Below are 12,778 nucleotides of genomic sequence, written 5' to 3'. Positions count from 1 at the left end.
GCATTTAGTCCATTTACATTCAGAGTAATTATTGATAGATATGAATTTAGTGTCATTTTATTACTTATTTTTTCATTGTTTCTGGAGATTGTTCTTTTTTTTTGAGATTGTTCTTTTCTTGTTGCTTTTTGTCTTTCTTTCCCACTCAGAATCCCCTTTAATATTTCTTGAAGGGCTGGTTTGGTGGTCACAAACTCCTATTTTTTGTTTTTCTAGGAAACTCTTTGTATCTCCTTCTATTCTAATTGATAGCCTTGTTGGATAGAGTATTCTTTGCTGCAGCTATTTCCCATTCAGCACTTTGAATATATCATGCCACCTTTCTCTGGCTGCCAAATTTCTATGGATGGATCTGTTGCTAACTTTATTAGTCTTCCCTTATAAGTTAGAGACTTCTTTTGTCTTGCTGCTTTTAGGATTTTTTTCTTTATCTCTGTATTTTTGCAAATTTAACTGTGATATGACAAGATGTTGGCTTGCTTTTGTTGATATTTTTAAAAGCATTTATTTATTTATTTGAGCAGAGAGGTAGAGTAGAGGGGGAGGTAGTCGGAGAGGGAGAGAACTTCCAGCAGACTCTGTGCTGAGCATTGCACCCAGCGTGGTGCTCAATCTCCTGACCCTGAGATCATGACCTGAGCCAAAACCAACAGTTGGACACTTAACTGACTGAGCCACCTGGGCACCCCTGCTTTTGTTGATTTTGATAGGAGTTCTCTGTGCCTCCTGGGACTGTTATCTTCTCTAGCTTAGGGACATTTTCAGCTATAATTTTCTAATAAACTTTGTACCCCTTTTTCTCTGTCTTCTTCTTCTGGGACTCTCTGATATGAATGTTATTACATTTTATGGAGTCACTGAGTTTCCCTCATATACTTTCATGATCCAAGATATTTCTTACCTTATTTTCATTGGCTTCATTATTTTTCACTGTCATATATCACTTGTTTGTTCTTCTGCTTCTTCCATCCTTGTGGTCATTACACCAGTTGGTTTTGAATCTATTATTTCAGTTTTCATTTTGGCCTGACTGGTTTTAAGCTCTTTCATCTCCATGGTAAGGGCCTCCCTGATATCTTCTGTGCTATTCTCAAGCCCAGCTAGTATTCTTATGATTATCACTTTATATTCTGGATCAGGCATATTACTTAATATCTATTTCAATTTGATCCCTGGCTCTGACGTTTTCTTGTTCATTCTTTTAGGATGAATTCTTCCATCTTGGCATTTTGTCTAGATCTTTTGTCTTTTTTTCTGTGTTAGGAAAGCCTGTTATCCTTTCTGCTTCTTGAGATTAATAGCTTTATGAAGAAGAGTTCATATAATGTACAGGGCCTGGTTCTTCAGGAAGTGTCTCTGGTGTATGCTGCATGCACTCTGCTGCTGTGTTATGGCCGCTCTGTCAGATCAGACCTCTGCAGTTTCTTCTCCTGTGTAGTGTTCTGGTCCACTTGGTAAGAGACCTGATGCTATTTCCACTAAAGCTAAAGCTTTGTACAAGTTGATGGTCAGTATATATAGTGCATGTGGGGGTTTGTGCTGGTTTTCTTGCTGAGAACCTTCTGCTCTGGTTCTCAGGCACAGTTGTCCTAGAAAAGCAGTACCAGAAGTGCACGTGGCAACAGGGCTTGGTGTCAGCAGTTTAGGCAGCCATTGTTGGCATTGTGGTGTTTATTGAAGTTAGTTTATGCTGAGGGGTAGGGGCAGGAAATGGTACTAGTCAGCTCCGTTTTCCCCAGAGAAGGGAGTTCTTGATTGCTGCTGTCAGAGAAGCTCTCCCAGAAGAGTATAGTTTCTCCTCCTGTGTCCTAGGTATTTTTCAGATTGCTTTTTTCACATTGTGTCTAGGTTGCTTGCCCTCCTGGCGCAGCAGTGTACTTTGGACTCCATCCCAGACACGTCAGCTGATTTTTAAACCTCCAAACTGTAGGAACTGGGCGTGGAGGGGACCTGTGCTGGTCGTCTGGGGGAAGGTCTCGCCAGGCTGGGATTGATGCAGGTTTGACCCAGAAGGGCACTCGCACCAGAGTGCAGGTGTGTGGGGTTTGAAGCAAGATGCACTAAAGAGCCAGTGTCCTGGTTAGTTGCCCTTATCAAGGTGTCTTAGCACCTAGGCTGAGAGAGGGTCAAGGGAGGGAAATGATGCTTGTCTGCTCCTTTGTCCCTGGAGCGGCAATGGCAGTTGTCTCAGATGTACTCCAAGAAGAGGAACCACAGATTATAAAGTCTGCCCCCAGGTTAGTTGCTTGTGTTCTCTACCGTAGCACTGTAGTGCCACCAAGGCTTTATATCAGCCATGCCACAGACCTCTAGAACTCCAGTATTTGAGCCCCACTGATTGCAAAATGTCCTGAAAATCAGCCCCTCTCCTTTTCCCTGTCAGTGGCTTTGGGGAAGTGTTTTCTTTGTGTGATCCCCTGTGCATTCCACTCTCTCTCTCACCTCTCTCTGTGACCAGGGTTCCCTCCATTCTGCAGCACTCAAGATCCTTTTCTCCCCCAAACCACATATCCACACCTTCAACCTTCCATGATGTGGTCTCCTCTCTCCCTTTGGTTGTGCAGTTTGTTCTGTCAGTCCTCAGATCTATTTCTTGGATATTCAGAATGATTTGATATTTATCTCGCTGTGTTTTAGCAGTGAGGCAAGCCTAAGGTCCTCCTCATACTCTGCCATCTTTGTTCCTCCCCTAGAATATTTTTATTACCCCAGAAACCTCTTACCCATTAGTAGTCTCCCTTCCCATTCCCCCTGCTGTTTTGTTTCTATGGATTTGCTTATTCTAGACGTTGCATATAAGTTAAGTCATACAGTATGGGATCTTTTGTGTCTGCTTTTTTCATTTTGTGTAATGTTTTCAAGGTTCATCCATGTTGTAGCATAAAGTAGCACTTCAATTCTATTTATGTCTGAATATTTTATTGTATGTATATACCTCATTTTATTTATAATTCATAAGTTGATGGACATTTGGGGTGTTTTCACTCATTGTTTAGTATCAATAATGCTGCTATGAACACTCATGAATACATTTTTTTTTTGAACACTTGTTTCAGCTTTCTTTGTTACATACCTAGGAATGGAATTGCTAGGTGGTTATATGGTCACTCTATGTTTATCTTTGAGGAACTGCCAAATTATTTGACAATTTACATTTCCACCAGCAGTGGTTGAGGATTCTAATTTGTCCACATTCTCATCAACAATAATTCTTGTTGGGACGCCTGGGTGGCACAGCAATTGAGCATCTGCCTTCGGCTCAGGGCATGATCCCAGGCCCAGGGATTGAGTCTCACATCAGGCTCTCCCTGGAGGGAGCCCACTTCTCCCTCCGCCTGTCTGCCCTTCTCTCTGTGCCTCTCGTGAATAAATAAAATCTTTTTAAAAAACCCGTAATTATTGTTTTCCTTTTTTGATTCTAGCCAACCTAGTGGTATGACGTGGTAGGTATCTCATTGTGGTTTTAATTAGCATTTCCCTAATGGCTAATGATGTTGGACATATTTTCATGTGCTTATTGACTATTTATATATATTCTTTGGAGAAATGTCTTTTCAAATCCTGTGTCCATTTGTTAATTGAATTATTCACTTTTTTATTATTGAATTATAAGTGTTTTTAATATAATCCAGAGAGAAGTACTTTATGAGATACATGATTTGCAAATGTTAGCTGTTGTGTTTTTTAGTGATGAACTATATCAGCTTGAGAAAATTTCTCTCTATTCCTAGTTGCTAAGTGTTCTTATCAGCAGTGGATGCTGAATTTTGTCAAATGATTTTTCTACAACTACTACATATTTTTTCTTTTACAATATTGTGATTTACCTTGGTTGATTTTCAGATATTAACTCAAACTTGGATTCATGGGATAAACCTTGGTCATCATAGATTTTGTTGTTTTTATATTGTTGAAATCAGTCTGCTAAACTTTTGTTTAGACTTTTTGCATCTATGTTCATGGGGATACTGGTCTTTAGTTTTATTTTAACATCTTTGCCTGGCTTTTAGTGTCAAGGTAATCTTGACCTCATGGAAAAGGTTAAGAATTATTCCCTGCTCTTCACTTAACTCGATTTTGTGTAGAATTAATATTATTTCCTTTTAAAATATTTAGTCAAATTCTTTAATGAATCCATTTGGGCCAGGAGTTTTAATTGTGGGAAGGTTTTTTTTCTTTTATTCTTTTTAAAGATTTTATTTATTTATTCATGAGAGACACAGAGAGAGTCAGAGACATAGGCAGAAGGAGGGAGCCTGATGTGGAACTTGATCCCAGGATCCCGGGATCACAACCTAAGCTAAAGGCAGACACTCAACCGCTGAACCACCTAGGTGCCCCTGTGGAGAGGTTAATTTTAACTACAGTTTTAATTTCTTTAATAGATATAGGTCTATTCCGGTTTTCTATTTCTTCTTACATGAACTTTGGTATACTATTTTTCAAAGAATTTGTCTATTTCACATAGTTTGTCGAAATTATTCCTATAAAGTTTAAATGTCCCATTCTTATCACCTTAGTATTTGTAGACTCTAGTGATGTTATTTCTCCTATTCCTAATATTGGTAATTTGTATATTTTCTCTTTTTTTTCCTGATTAACCTAGCTAGAGGTTTATGAATTTTTAGTAATTTTCTCAATGAACTAATGCTTCATTTCACTGGTATTTTTTCTGTTTTTTTCTTGTTTTTATTTTATTGTTTTCCTCTTTCAACTATATTTGTTCTTTCTTTCTGCTTCCCATTGGTTTAATTTTTCTTTTTTTGGTTTCTAAGGTGGAAGCTGAGGTCATTGATTTGAAACCTTTTTTTTTTTTTCTAACATTTTAGTGGTTATATGAATAAATAAAACAGTAGGAGGGCAACAAATGTTGTGAAAATACAGATAAGATAGTTTTTTGAGAATGCTTCTGATTAATGGGATATTATCAGTAATCTTTGGTGAATGGTTTATCAGAATCATGAAGAAAAAAAGATTATTGAAGGATGCCTGGGTGGCTCAGTGGTTGAGCGTCTGCCTTTGGTCCAGGGCGTGATCCTGGAGTCCGGGATCGAGTCCCACGTCGGGTTTCCTGCATGGAGCCTGCTTCTCTCTCTGCCTATGTCTCTGCCTCTCTCTCTCTATGTCTCTCATGAATAAATAAATAAAATCTTTAAAAAAAGGATTATTGATTCTCAGGTTTATGTTGAAAGAGATTGAATAGTGTATTACCGACTGAGGTATAGAATATAAAAGGAAAAGTTAATATAGTGATGGAGTAATTCTGTTTTGGATATATTGATTTTGGTATTTTTGTTAGACATCCATTTGGTTATATCACATTCTTTTTTGTATTCATAGCAGAGTAAAGAGATCATGGCAGGAAATAAAGATTCAAAAGTTATCAGGATGAGAATATAGTTGTTAGTGTTTGGGAATAGGAGCCCAGTCTTGCCAAACCTTCCCATATTTCTAGAAACAGTGGATTTAAAAATACATATATAATTTTGGGACACCTGGGCGGTTCAGTCAAACATCTGATTCTTAATTTCAGCTCAGGTCATGATCTCAGGGTCATGAGATCTAGTCCTGCATGGGGCTCCCCACTCAGCGGGAGAATCTGCTTGGGATTCTTTCTCTGCCTTTCCCTCTGCTTCCCCCTCACCCCTACTCTCTCTTTCAAATAAATAAAATCTTAAGAAAAAATGTAATGTTTCTAGATTTGTAAAATACTGTGCTAACCAAGTATAATACAGTTAAAAAACAGGACCTATAGGTGGCCTGTTTGCTATTCACTTTATCCATTAGTAGCTTATTTTCCTAAGATGAATGGGTGTCCCAACTGAAGCAGTGGATTGCATCACTTCTTCAGAAATAGCTACCAAATTTATTTGATGATATGCACATGTATGCAAACTTTCATGTTTTGATAAAGCTTTGAGAATACCAAAGAGAAGATACAGTATACAAGAGAAGAGGGTGAAGAAAGAACCCTTGAAAACATTAAGAATATTAGGAAAGGGACATCTGGCTAGCTTAGTTGGTAGAGCATGTGACACTTGATCTTGGTGTTGTGAGTTCAAGCCCCATGTTAGGAGTAGAGATTACTTACAAAAAAGAAGAAAAAAGGAAAGAATGTTAGAGTAGGATCAGTGAAGGCTAATGAAACCTAATGCAGAGTTGCTTTCATTTATTTATTTTTTTTAAACTTTATTAACCTTATTTCAAACTTTATTCCCAGGCTTCTTCAGCTTAATTAGCTGCTAAGAATGAATTGTGTATAAGCAAAAACTGAAAAGAGCTGCAGTGTCCAAGGGGCTTGGGCTTAAAAATACTAGAGATCTAGATTTTATCAGACCCACGAACAAAATTTTAAAAAGCAGTCATAATATAAAATAGCAGCTCCCAATAACTTCTTCAAGTTTTATCTTCTTCAGAAGTTGACTCAATTCAGTTTGCTTCATTCTTGGAAGCTTCATCAAAATTCTCCACAAGATCTGGAACTTCATCATCATCATCCTCTCCAGTAGCCAGTGGTGCTTTTCCATCCACGGATTGTTTGGGCAGAGCTTCAGCGAGTCTTTTTAAACTAGTCAGACTGTCTGCACCAAGCTGGTTTAAGATACTGGGTAGCATTTCTGTCAGCTGCTTTGTCTCAGCATGGCCTGTAATGGTGAAAGTGTTCGCTGCCAGCGATGCCTGAACTTTAGAGTTGTTAAAATGGATCACTGTTCTTGGTTTGTGAACATATTCACTTCTTCAATACCAAAGATATTGTTTACCCCTAACTTCTTTAAGGAAAACTCAAGTTTTTTATCATCTGCTGTAGCTGTTCTGTGAACCACCTTCTTCTTTCAGCGAGCAGTTCCTTTCCCACCAATGCGCACTTGTGCTTGCAGTTTGGCAAGTTTCTCCTGGTTCATAATAGTTTCTTTCATCTTGTTGGAGCACAAATGGGACTGCGCAGGGGACTAGGGTTGGCACTCAGAGGGTCTCGGGCGGACCAGCTGAGGTTAGGCGCACACATGCGGGGATGCAAGATGGCAGCTAGAGGCCAGAGTTGCTTTTAAACTTTTATTTTCTTTTTAAAGATTTTATTTACTCATGAGAGACAACAGAGAGAGGCAGAGACACAGGCAGAGGGAGAATCAGGCTCTCCATAGGGAACCCGATGCAGGACTTGATCCCTAGACCCTGGATCAGGCCCTGAGCTAAAGGCAGATGCTCAACCGCTAAGCCACCCAGGTGTCCCTGCTTTTAAACTTTTTATAGAATTGTGAAGCTCAAATGACACATGATGTCCTTGTAAGGGGAGGTGTTGTTATTTATGAAATTCTAGATCCCTGGAACTACAAGCAAAAAAGCATCACTAGAAGCTGGAGAGAAGTAAACTAAAGACAAAAGAAGTAGTGAATCTCTTCATATATCAGAGACTATGGATCCTGAGAACTGGTAGAATGAACAAACCAGAGCAGACAATTTTGTACAGGACTGAAGAGTTTACAAAGCACTTCTACCTCTTGACTATTCACTTTGTTTCTCACACAGTCGTGTTCAGGATAAAGAAACTGAATCTCAGGGAATTTTAGTACCTTTAGTACTTCATATTGCATGGCCCTTAGATGTCCTGGCTGGAAATGTAGTGCTCTTTCTACTTCAACACAAGAGCCCAGGGAACATCTAGCAGGACTGTCTCACTTTAAAATATTTGCTTATTATATGGATTAGATCAACCTCAGATGAAAACACAGCTTGTAAAATAGAATCCCATACCATAAAAATTTATTGAAACAGACATTTTAGAAGTAGAATTTACACAATGAGATATCACTTCACATCTGTTAGAATGGCTATCATCAAAAAGACAAAATATTGGTGAGGGTGTGGAGAAAAGGGAACCCTCATGCCTTGTTGGTGGGAATGTAAATTGGTACAGCCATTATCTAAAACAGTATGTGGGTTGCTCAAAAAATTAAAGATAGAAATATCATAAGATGTAGCAATTCTACTTCTGAGTGTTTATCCAAAGAAAATAAAAATACCCATTCAAAGGGACATTTGCACCCCTATGTTCATTGTGGCATTATTTACAGTAGCCAGGATATTGAAGCAACCTAAGTGTCTCATCAACTGATGAATGGATACAGATGTGGTATATATACAATGGAATACTACTCAGCCATAAAAAGAATGAAATCTTACCATTTGTGACATGGATGGACCTTGAGAAAATTATGATAAGCAAATTAAGTCAGACAGAGAGAAAGAAATCTTGTATGTTTTCACTTACATATGCAGTCTTAAAAAACCCCAAATGAACAAACAAAATAAAATGTACATCATAGATACAGAGAACAGAATGGTGTTTGCCAGAGGAGATTAGGTGAAATCAGGTGATGGGGGCTGATGAGGTACAAACTTTCAATTATAAAATAAATAAGTCACAGAGATATAATGTCCCACAGAGTGACTATAGTCAGTAATATTGTAGAATATACTTAGAGTTGCCAAGAGAATAAATCTTAAAAGTTAACTTTGTATGGTGATGGTACTATGATTTACTGTGGTGGTCATTTTGCATTATACTGTATACATATTCCAAATCATTACGTTTTACATCTCAAACCAATATAATGTTATATGTCAATTACACCTCAATAAAAGAATAAAAAAATTAGAATTTAATTTAATTAGAATCATACAGTTTTTGCTTGAAGTTTTATAAGAAATGTTTTAAAAATCCAGTTCTGGTTTGTCTTAGCTTTACTGCACTATTAAAAAACAAATGTTCTGATATCATTTATTTTGTTTTTCAGGAAAGACTTTGTTTGCCTCATCATATTTTGGAAGAGAGAGGTCTTGTGAAAGTCGGTGTCACAGTTCAGGCTCTTCTTGAATTACCTACAACCAAGGCATCTCAGCTTTCTACAGCTTGATGTAACATTTCAAAATTATAAGTGTATAGTTGCTTTTATTTGAAGTGATTTCAAATATCTCAAATTCATGATAACGTCTAATCAAAAATAATTTTGTTAGGTCAAGCCTTAGGTTTTAAAAAAATTATGTTAAAACATCAAAATTAAATTAAGAATTGCCCAAACTTCTTTTTGGGGAAAACTGGATTAACTTAAGACTTTTCAATTAAATTCAAATTCTCTTTTTACTAAGTCAGTTGATAACCTTGATTATTTTTCAAAAACCAGATTGATACTAAATTTAAAATGTGGTTTCAATTTAATAATCACATTAGGTTTAATTTTTTATATCATAGCATACTAGTAAGCACCTGGATGAGGTAATCATTTTTTTACCGATTTAAAACTATTCTATATTTGAGTTATTTAATACACTTCTAATTCTAGTTTATACACAGTTTCTTCAATCTTTGGTCTTAGTTTTCTAGAAAAAAAATGAGTAGAAAATGCAGAACTCTGGCTTTATATTAAATTCTTTTAGTATTATAGGTTGGTGCCAAAATATTTTCAGTTGTACTGTAGATTGTTTACATGTGAAGTGCCTGTGTAATTGATGACTCTTATATAGTCTTAAGCATTTTTGCAATTTCTTTTTATGTATTAATGGAATCAATTGAACTTTAAAATATTTTAGTAGATTTTGTAAGGTCAGTAATATGTGAGGATTTAAATGTACCTCACATTGTGACATTTGTGATTTTTTATTTAGTCCATTGCAGTTTTCCTTAAATTGGTTATGTCATGTTGTCAAAAAAACTCCAATGTTAATATGCTTAATTTATGCTATTTAATTTTGCAAAACATAATCATCTTTTAAAATGTATTATTTGAAGAGTATTTTATTTCTGTATTGAAAATGTTACACAAAGCAGTAAGGTTTTTGAGAAGTAGCAAAGTACTAATTATCAAGGACATTTTGATTAAACTGCCAAAGTTTGGGTTTATGTCTTGATTTTCAGTAACATTATGTCAGTGTGCTGCCATTAGTTTTATTGAGATTAAGACAGCAGCAATTGAAGAGTAGGTTTTTATTTGAAATTTGGCCATCTGTGGATCCTGTAAATCTTATGATCCTTAATTAACAATATGTTGAATTAAACAGACCATTCTATAAATATTTTCATAAGTATACTATGTTACCAAGTCCTTGTTTAATTTGGAGAGGGATAAATTTATGTTGGTAGTAGTGCAGGAATTTTTCAAAAACATTACTGTAATGAATAACTCAGTTTGCTATAGAAGAACCTTAGTATAATTACTTTTGTAGTAGCCAAGCAAGTACCATATCTTAAATATGTGATTATTTGCACTTGTTACCTCTTAATATGGATGCAACTTATTAAAAGTGTTGGCCTGGGAATTTCAAAGGGTATATATAAAAGGTAAAAACTAGTGTGCCAAATGGTAGTAAGGTTTGGTTTAGGAGCATCTCAACTTTTTTTGATCAGTTGGCCTGAAGCCATATTATTACATTTTGGCATTAGAATACAGATGTGTTCTTTATATTCCCCAAGTGTGAATTTGGAGCTTTTAAAGAATTAAAGCTTCTTATGACTATAAGGTTTAAAAATTAAATTATTAGTAATTTATTACTTTAAATATTTGAGCTAATTAGTTACTATTTTTCAGTTGGATCTAAAAAAAACTTCATTGGCATAATCAGTCTCCCTAGTGAAAACTTGGGTAATAAAGGTAAGAAATGGCAAATAAATATCTTAAGTTGTTAGTTTTTATTGTAGAAATTTGACAATGTTACAAATAAAGTGACCAGTAAAAGCTACAGCAATCATTCATATTGCTTTCATAGTTATCATGCTGTGGGAGTCCTCTTATTAATCAAGCTAGGTGTTAATTTACAAGTTTTCCTGTTTCATATCATTGAAATATTAGTGAAATTATAGGCCATTTCCTTATTGCATTTCACTTACTTGTCAGTTATTATTTTAAAGGGTAAATACAGCAGAATCTTACTATAGCATTCTTACTGCAAAAAAAAATTTGACTTAAGATGGGTTCATCTGAAGTCCATATCATGTCAGTTTATTTACTGTAATGCCAGAAGGCAATACCACTTCTAAGTCAGTTTCTTTTATCAAGGCTCTGATGTATTTCTTTTAGTAGTTTTTAAATAAGTGTAAGTTTTATTCTAAATGGTTTTTATGGTTATTTTATATTTGCTTCACCAATTATTGAATTAAGAATTATTATAATTATTTGAATTGGATTTGTGATTTGAAGAGGGTTAAATAATTAAACTGAAATATTTTATTAGGCCCTAAAGAATGTAGTAGATAGCTAAAATCTGCTAAATTTTATTATTGTATGGCACAAGAAAGAAGTGTTGTTGGATATGTTAGAATTGAAATAAGGAGTAAAAATGCATTACCATTTGTTTAATAATTATCTCTACAGAATGCTAGTTTATTGACTTTTCTAAGTGAGTTTTTTGAAGAATTCAGAAATCTTTGTATTGGTCACAGATCTATCATAATTGATTTTCCGATGCATTTAAAAATAAATGGAACACTAAATGTATATTACCGATGCAAACTGTGGATAAAGTTGAATGAAAAAATTAAAGTCTGAGATTTCTTTTCTCCCTCTCTACCTCTTCTCTCAACATCACAGCATCCATCTTTTCTAGGTATTTGATAGCTTGTGTCTATATTCTCTACTATGGAAAAATAGACTTCAAGAGGATATTCCACGTAAGTTGTTTGAGTCCAGATTCTCTTTACATCATATTATTTGCAGTAGATAACGTTTTCTTTAAAAAAAAAAACCACATAATTTCCTAAGATATCTTCACAAAAGAAATCACCTTTGTGTAAGTTAGACTTTTTGTATATGTGTCAGATAAGCCTTTACATAAAATAAAAGATAGGATAGGTCAAATTGTGATTATTTGTATTGTAGATTTTAGTGTGAGGTATAGTATTGAAATACCCTTAAGCAATTTGATTAAAAAATAATCTTACATTTTCAAGCAATTCTAGTTTTTAAAAATTTCATATATTTTATTAAAATGTCATTTATTCATAATTGTTATGCATCCTAAAAGTGGAAGGTTTATTCAGGTAAATATTATTAAAGATTATATTGCCCCTGTTTTATAGTTACTCACCCTAAAGTCTCAGATTTAAAGAAATACGTAAGTAAATATTTGGCATAAGTTGTTTGAAAAGTACTCTAAGTTTATCACAGAATTTTGAATTTTTATTTGCTTTAGTAAATTTTGATGTTGTACATGGAATGGTTCTAAAGTTGTCAGGAATCTATCTCAGTATCCAGAGTGCTCTAAGACCCTGGGTTCCCTTTGATACATTACCATATATTAAATTAATTTGGAAATGCCTAGATCTCTTCTGTTCCTTAAAGCATAATCTCTTCTATTTCTGCATTTTAAAACATGAAAAAAAAATCCCTATATTTATGGTGCTTAAATAGCTTAGAATTTCCACAGAATGTGTGTGTGTGTGTGTGTGTGTGTGTGTTTTATGCAAGGCTTCAGCTGTTCTAGCAAAGGAGAGTGTTAACTGCATTGGAAAATTTAGAGTTTTTAGGAGTTTTTTTTTTTTTAATTTTTATTTATTTATGATAGTCACAGAGAGAGAGAGAGGCAGAGACACAGGCAGAGGGAGAAGCAGGCTCCATGCACCGGGAGCCCCATGTGGGATTCGATCCCGGGTCTCCAGGATCGCGCCCTGGGCCAAAGGCAGGCGCCAAACCGCTGCGCCACCCAGGGATCCCGAGTTTTTAGAAGTTATGAGAATTCTGACATCAGTAGATTTGGATGGGAAGTTGCTGATTGAATCATTTGAAGT

The 12,778-nt window shown here is 35.4% G+C and overlaps 1 protein-coding gene and 1 pseudogene across 4 annotated transcripts in view; one reads left to right on the top strand and one right to left on the bottom strand.

Moving 5' to 3' along the window:
* The window catches only part of LRCH2 (leucine rich repeats and calponin homology domain containing 2), a 102,953-nt gene extending 91,455 nt beyond the window's left edge, over positions 1-11,498 (top strand). For all 4 annotated transcript variants that reach the window (XM_025983885.2, XM_025983882.2, XM_072744575.1 and 1 more), the window contains one exon: positions 8,796-11,498. In XM_025983885.2, coding sequence (XP_025839670.1) covers positions 8,796-8,915 — 120 coding nt within the window. In that variant the 3' untranslated portion in view covers positions 8,916-11,498. The remainder of the gene's footprint in view (positions 1-8,795) is intronic.
* LOC112908434 (transcription factor BTF3 pseudogene) lies at positions 6,370-6,917 on the bottom strand (annotated as a pseudogene).
* Positions 11,499-12,778: the final 1,280 nt, after the last annotated feature.

The sequence above is a fragment of the Vulpes vulpes genome, chromosome X (genome assembly GCF_048418805.1).
Source record: "Vulpes vulpes isolate BD-2025 chromosome X, VulVul3, whole genome shotgun sequence".
In the NCBI taxonomy this organism is placed as follows: domain Eukaryota; kingdom Metazoa; phylum Chordata; class Mammalia; order Carnivora; family Canidae; genus Vulpes; species Vulpes vulpes.
This window is presented reverse-complemented; position numbering and strand designations above follow the sequence as displayed.